Raw genomic sequence first — 7,712 nt, 5'->3', positions numbered from 1 at the left:
GCAGTACATTCTGGAATTGGAAGGCAGCAGTAAATGGTACAATTGGGGAGGGCAGCAGTACATTGTGGAATTGGGAGGCAGCAGTAAATGGTACAATTGGGGAGGGCAGCAGTACATTGTGGAATTGGGAGGTGGCAGTAAATGGTACAATTGGGGAGGGCAGCAGGACATTGTGGAATTGGGAGGCGGCAGTAAATGGTACAATTGGGGAGGGCAGCAGGACATTGTGGAATTGGGAGGCGGCAGTAAATGGTACAATTGGGGAGGGCAGCAGTACATTGTGGAATTGGGAGGTGGCAGTAAATGGTACAATTGGGGAGGGCAGCAGTACATTGTGGAATTGGGAGGCGGCAGTAAATGGTACAATTGTGGAGGGCAGCAGTACATTGTGGAATTGGGAGGTGGCAGTAAATGGTACAATTGGGGAGGGCAGCAGTACATTGTGGAACTGGGAGACAGCAGTAAATGGTACAATTGGGGAGGGCAGCAGTACATTGTGGAATTGGGAGGCAGCAGTAAATGGTACAATTGGGGAGGGCAGCAGTACATTGTGGAATTGTGAGGCGGCAGTAAATGGTACAATTGGGGAGGGCAGCAGTACATTGTGGAATTGGGAGGTGGCAGTAAATGGTACAATTGGGGAGGGCAGCAGTACATTGTGGAATTGGGAGGTGGCAGTAAATGGTACAATTGGGGAGGGCAGCAGTACATTCTGGAATTGGGAGGTGGCAGTAAATGGTACAATTGGGGAGGGCAGCAGTACATTGTGGAATTGGGAGGCAGCAGTAAATGGTACAATTGGGGAGGGCAGCAGTACATTGTGGAATTGGGAGGTGGCAGTAAATGGTACAATTGGGGAGGGCAGCAGTACATGGTGGAATTGGGAGGTGGCAGTTAATGGTACAATTGGGGAGGGCAGCAGTACTTTGTGGAATTGGGAGGTGGCAGTAAATGGTACAATTGGGGAGGGCAGCAGTACATTGTGGAATTGGGAGGTGGCAGTAAATGGTACAATTGGGGAGGGCAGCAGTACTTTGTGGAATTGGGAGGTGGCAGTAAATGGTTCAATGGGGAGGGCAGCAGTACATTGTGGAATTGGGAGGCGGCAGTAAATGCTACAATGGGGAGGGCAGCAGTACATTGTGGAATTGGGAGGTGGCAGTAAATGGTACAATTGGGGAGGGCAGCAGTACATTGTGGAATTGGGAGGCGGCAGTAAATGGTACAATTGGGGAGGGCAGCAGTACTTTGTGGAATTGGGAGGCGGCAGTAAATGGTACAATTGGGGAGGGCAGCAGGACATTGTGGAATTGGGAGGCGGCAGTAAATGCTACAATGGGGAGGGCAGCAGCACATTGTGGAATTTTGATGCAGCAGTAAATGTTACAATTGCAGACATAGAGTGTGAGAGAAAGAGTGATGTGGGGCATGCCAGGCGAGAGAGTGGGTGAGATTTTTCCACAGGACACCGATGACAGTGTAATACAATGAAAAATGTGTCTCTATGCTTGTGTTTATATTTGTTGTGGTTGTGTTGGAGAATGTCATTGCACAAAGAATGTCTCTGCCGGTATTTTCATATTTGTGCGGTGTTCTGTGATTCAGTTAATATTTGAACATGGACTGGGTTAATATTTACCGGGGGTTTCATTGTAAATATGAGCAGCGGATCTGGGGGAGTATTTTGTTGATTACTATCAGCGTTTGGCAGTATAACAGTATGATCAGAGTGTTCCAGTGAGTGTGTTAATATAAACCAGTTACCACTTTCAGTGTGCTAATATTTCTGAGGTCAGTGGCAGTGTTTTACATTTCATAGGATGTCTCAGCCGCTGGGCTATGATGTAGACAGTGTGTCAGTGAGTGTGCTAATACTAACATATATCACTGGCCCTGCGGTTAGACTGGGTTGGACAGAATATGAGATGGGGTTACGTTCTGATGCAGGAACTTCTTCAGTTCATCTCATTCTTTAATGAGTTTTACAATTAAAGTAAAGGGATATTCCAACACATTTTTCAACTGCTGTCTGAACCTAGTCTGTGTCACGGCATAAATGCAAGTGTTTGTGCAGCAACTCAGTAGCTGGAGCATTTGTCCCAAACCTGGAAAATATATAGGTAGAGACACAATATAATCAACCAATCGCCACACCCGGTTATATATAGAATAGACCATAATCACAGACCATAACAGGATGAAATTGCACGAAATAGCAAACAGTAAAATGATGGATTTCCTTCGGCTCTCCATCTCTGGGTCTCTGGGACGCTCCCCACTGCTGGGACCCCGGAGTCTCCTGCGGGCTCTGCTGGACACTAAAATGTGTCTGACGGTGACAGCATTGAGCAGCAGAATCAGAACAAATGGGACCCCCGGGGTGAGAATATGATGAAGGAACTCGATTGCCCCCCAGGCCGGTGAAAACTGAACCTCGAGTGTTACATCACAGAACCAGGGGGTGTTCTCTAGCACATATTCATCTGTCAACATAAAATACCAGAAAACGTTCTTTAAACAGCTCAGCACAGTCACTGTTCCTAGAACCACAGCAGCCGTTTTCTTAGTGCAATATTTAGTTTTCAGCTTCTGGCAACAAATTGCCACAAAACGATCAAAGGTGAAAGTGACAGTGAACCAGACAGAACAGTCTGTGACTGCATAAAGCAGGACGGCGTGGATATTACACACGGGGATAGAATACACAGGAGCAAATCGTTTCTTAAAAGTAATTGGAATCTGCCTCAATATCAGGTCGATGATAATGACCAGTAGATCCACCGCTGCCATGGCCACCAGGTAGTGAGTGACACATGTGGAGAGACCGCACTTTCCCCGAGACAGGATCACAATGGTCACTAAGTTAACTGCGGAAGGTAATAAACAGTGAAGATTTACATCAGGCTGGCAGCAAAAGCAGCATTTTAATGGAATTCGGGGTGAAATCTGAATCTAATTACTGACGATCATTGATATAATCTAATTATATTACCTTTGAATCTGTAAATCTTTATTGTCTGAATAATTAATCAATAAATGAAATGAAATAAATACATACATAAAAGTAACAGCTGTTTTCTCACTGAGAGATGAAATGATAGATCTACCTTTAGCTCAGCATATATAAAGCATCAGGTGAGGTACCAGGGATGCAAAGGGCTAGAGTATGTCAGGAATAGATTGGGAAAAGCAGATTAGCACATTTCAGAAATGTAGTGAATTTATTGAGTGTGTCCAGGATAGTGTTCTGTAGCAATAGGTTCTTAACCAACAAGGGGCATTCCATGTTAGATTTATTAATGAGTAATGAGCCAGATTTACTTAACAGCCTAATGAAACATTTTTCTAATAGTGATCAGAACATGATCGAGTTCAATGAAGAGATACGCAAAACCGCTGCTAGGATTCTAGGTTTAGGTAAGGCTGACTTCAACGGGATGAGGCAGAGACTGTCCACAGTAAACTGGCAAAACTGTTAATGGGTAAAACAACAGACAATCGGTGGGGATGTCCAAAAAATAATTTCAGCTAATACAGAAACAGTCTATACCCCTGAGGGGCAAGAGCTCTATTTGTAATAAACAGCCCTGGACGACTAAAGAGGTAAGGGACAGCATGGAAATAAATGGCAAAGCCTATATAAATGCAAAATGTAGCACAGATCCTGGCGAATTTGAAAGATACAAAGAACAGCAAACGGTCACAAAACAGTTACTAAGAGCTACAAAAGGGATTATGAAAAGAAACTTGTAAGGGATATCAAAATCGACACACATAAATTTTACAATTATATTATGAAGATCGGGTGGTCAGGAGTAAATTTGAACCCTTCATAACTGAAAGTTGTGATATTGTCAATGATAAGGAAATGGCGGACATGTTGAAAACAGACTTTGTTTCAGTATTTACTGTAGAGGAAGAAGCATGCCGGAAATCCCAAGGAAACTAATATTGTATCAGAGACTGGGACTCAATAAAATTGTCAATAAATAAATAGTAACAAATAAAATAATGACTCTAAAGTGTGACACATTCCCAGGACCAGATAGGGCCTCAACTATTCACAGTTTTTATTAACGACGTAGATGATGGCATAGAACGTCATATATCCAAATTTGCGGATGACACAAAGTTAGGCAGCAATGTAGGCAGTATTGATGAAAGCATGAAATTACAAAGGGATATCGATAGATTCAGTGAATGGGCAAAAATGTGGCAAATGGGTTTTAACGAATTCAAATGTCAGGTTTTCCAATTTGTACATGATCAGGATCGAACAGGGTACTTTCTAAATGGTGAGAAGCTAAAACGAGTGGCGCTCAAATGAGGCAGGGGAGCATCTACATAGATCATTAAAATATCATCGACAGGTACAGAAAATAATCAAAAACATTAATTGAATGCTGGCCTTTATATCTAAAGCCCGAGAACACAAGTGGGTAGAGGTTATGCTGCATCTATACAAAGCCCTGGTTAGATCACACCTGGAGTAGTGTGAGCATTTCTGGGCACCACACCTTAGGGAGGATATATTGGCCTTGGAGGAAGTGCAGCGTAGGTTTACCAGAATGACACCCGGACTCCAAGGGTTAAGTTATGGGGAGAAATTACACAAATTACGATTGAATTCCTTAGAATCTAGAAGGTTAAGGGGTGATCTGATCGAAGTTTTCAAGTTATTAAGATGAACAGATTGGTAGATAGGCAGAGACTCTTTTCCCTGGTTGGGGATTCTAGGACTAGGGAGCACCGTCTAGAAATTAGAGCCAGACCTTTCAGGAGTGAAATTAGGAAACACTTCTACACACAAAGGTTGGTAGAAGTTTGGAACTCTCTTCCACAAAACTGAAGTTGATGCTAGATCAATTGTCAATTTTAAGGCTGAGATTGATAGATTTGTGTTAACCAAGGATATTTGGGGATATGGGGCAAAGTCGTGTATAAGGAGTTAGGTCGCAGATCAGCCATGATCTCATTAAATGCCGAAACAGGCTTGAGGGGCTAAATGCGTTACACCTCTTCCTATGTTCCTATGTTATTTTACTCTTACAGAACTCCGTGTCCCAGGACCAGTCAGCAATTTGAGCAGTGCAGTTCGCTTCTGTGCCCTGTGTTCGGGTTTCGGAAATCCCGCTTGGATTCCTGATCTTGGTTTGAATATCCTTTATATATAGAACAGTAAATGAATGCCACAGAAACTGCAAACTTGGCATGCAATAATTACAGTCAATTCTATTTAAAATGTACGGATGTAATACGACCATGTTAAGATAAATACAAATGAACTGCAGTTATAAAGACAACTAGGCTGTCAGACTTGCTTTGAGGATTGAGTTTACCGCATTTTTCTTGAAATACGCAAATTGTAGCTCATTGAAAGGAAGATTTTCCAAATAACATTGCAAAAAAATGGATTCTGAATTGCAATACATAGTTATCATTGGCAATAAATGCCTCAGTAAATGTATTTAACAACATCGAATTCAGACGAATAATCCAACAGGCAAAGTGCTGCTGAACGATTTTGTAAAGTACCTGAACACAAATTGAAGAGAATTATCCTTGTACATTTCACATGTTGGTTTCCAACCTTGTGCAGAGAATATTAGAGGACAAAATATCAAAGGATTGTCTTATCCTCAGCTGGGATTGTTAATCCTGAAGTACATCAGGAGGCAATAGAGAACCACACTGGGTCTCACTGAGAGATCCACTGAACTGTGCCAGACGGGTATGTGACTTAATTGTAAATTCAAAACAAAGATTGCACGTTACTGTATTGAAATCTGGCTAAAGAACATTTTATGAGAATGTAAATTATCCTTGTAATCCTGTTCCAACTACCTGAAGCAGTGCCACGAATGCTGAACTGGAGCTGGTGGAAAAAGAGACAGTGACTGGAACTGAATGATTAGCGGATATTTCACACATTTAAAGATATGAATATGACCTGCCAGGATTTTCTTCCTGTGACTCTGTTTAAATAGTCATTCCGATCATTAATCGAAAATAAAAGCAAAATACTGTGGATACTGGAAATCTGAAATGAAAGCAGAAACTGTTGCAAATACTCAGCAAGTGAGGCAGCACCTGTGGAGAGAGAGAAACAGAGTTAACGTTTCAGGTCGAAGACCTTTGCCATTACGTGAAAAGTTTCATAATCCAAGAAAACATTTTTCTTATCTGTTAGGAATGTTCAGTGTGGATAGCAGACGGAAATTCGTTAAATAAAGAGTCTGGGTTCAATATCATTGCTTGAAATGAACATAGAATATTGCAAACTCGGTAACACCGTATCACGTACAGAATCAATAGCGGACAGCAGCGCGGAAAGCATGGGGAATGACAAGGAACATGGAAAGAAGGAGAGAAATACAGTTAAGCATTATTTACAGAATTGAAAGCTGCATACAGAGATTTACCAGGGGCACCAACAGCAGCGAGGGCTGCCGGGGTGGGGGAGGAAATTATAAGAACATTAAATCTGTTAAACATAACTAACATAATTAATTATTAGATATAGAATCTTAACAGGAGCACCAACTGTAGCGAGGCAATCCGAGTATTTTTATACAACAACTCATGCATTAACATTGATAAAAAGAAAGACTTGCATTTAAACGATTTAGATGATGTGAGAAATGCAAGCACAGAAAATCATTAATGAATAAAATCACACTGTAAATAGCAAGAATAATATTACAGTGTAACATGGTTTATGGAATTCATAACTGGTCATTGAACTTACTCGGAACTCCAACAGTAGCGAGGATTGGGTAGTAAATCTTTTGTATTTCATTAAATAAGTTATCTATCCGCACATTTTCAAGCCAATTATCAGGAAGGGGCGGGGGAGGCGGAGGGGGCGGTGGAGGTGGCACAGCCATATCTTCCGGTCTGTGAGTCGCTGGTGGTCTTTATGCTGGAGGCAGCGCGCTGACTGTGTGAGGTGAGACAGTGAAGGGAGCTCCTTCTTTATAGCAGAGCAAAATCCCTGAGCGATATAATTAGGCCTCACTGTAAATAGCATTAATTACAGACATTGAACAAACACACTCAGTGACCCAATGTCAAATCAACACGTTATTGCAACACAACCTAGGTTAGCATGTTGTACACAGTTTTAAATTAAAAGTGACCGAATGTGGAATATTTCAGCCGAGCATAAAATACCGAGATTGATCAAAGAGAATGGAGTTTCTCTTCCTGAATTAAACACAACCAGTGAACAAAAGAGGAGAAAGTGACAGAAACAATATGAATAAAAGAAGAGAGGAGGCTGGATTCCCCCAATCTTGTTATCTGATGTATTCAAACCCAGACTAACAAGGCAAAAATAGTCACCATCAATAAATATTCCTAAACGGCAGGAACTTAGAGATGGACACAGTGATGGAAAGATTGTAATCACACATGACACACTGGCCTGAGTCCAGGAATGGTGTTCACTGGGCTGACGCGTTTCCACTGTTCCGGCTTCAGTCCAGGACATTTATTCCCTGGACCGCCGGGATTACATTGTTGCTTCCTCAGTCCAGGAATGTCATTCCCAGGCTGGCTAGATTACACAGCTCCCACCTCAGTTCAGTAATTCCATTCCGAGGGCTGGCTAGAATACATTGCGTCCTCCTCAGTCCAAGAATGTTATTCCCTGGGCCGCCTAGATTACTCTGCTTTTGCTTCAGTCCAGCATTTTAAATCCCTTGCACTGC

General features: G+C 42.1%; 1 protein-coding gene across 1 annotated transcript; it reads right to left on the bottom strand.

Moving 5' to 3' along the window:
• Positions 1-1,864: 1,864 nt before the first annotated feature.
• LOC147091185 (putative G protein-coupled receptor 139) lies at positions 1,865-6,935 on the bottom strand. Its single transcript, XM_085976519.1, has 2 exons — positions 6,749-6,935; positions 1,865-2,867 (listed from the first exon to the last, which is right to left on the bottom strand). The coding sequence occupies exons 1-2, from the start codon at positions 6,885-6,887 to the stop codon at positions 1,966-1,968; spliced, it is 1,041 nt and encodes a 346-aa protein (XP_085832645.1). The 5' UTR covers positions 6,888-6,935; the 3' UTR covers positions 1,865-1,965.
• Positions 6,936-7,712: the final 777 nt, after the last annotated feature.

This window comes from Somniosus microcephalus, unplaced genomic scaffold (assembly GCF_052327205.1).
Source record: "Somniosus microcephalus isolate GS21.2 unplaced genomic scaffold, FLI_Smic_1.0 unresolved_chr3, whole genome shotgun sequence".
Classification (NCBI taxonomy): Eukaryota; Metazoa; Chordata; class Chondrichthyes; order Squaliformes; family Somniosidae; genus Somniosus; species Somniosus microcephalus.
Note: the sequence above shows the minus strand (reverse complement) of the source record. Positions and strands in the feature narration are given on the sequence as shown.

Excerpts from the sequence above, each read along its gene's own strand:
- LOC147091185 (XM_085976519.1), bottom strand. The coding sequence starts at position 6,887 with ATGGCTGTGCCACCTCCACCGCCCCCTCCGCCTCCCCCGCCCCTTCCT. Across the intron at positions 2,868-6,748 it reads CGCTACTGTTGGAGTTCCGA|TTAACTTAGTGACCATTGTG; the intron begins GTAAGTTCAATG and ends TACCTTCCGCAG.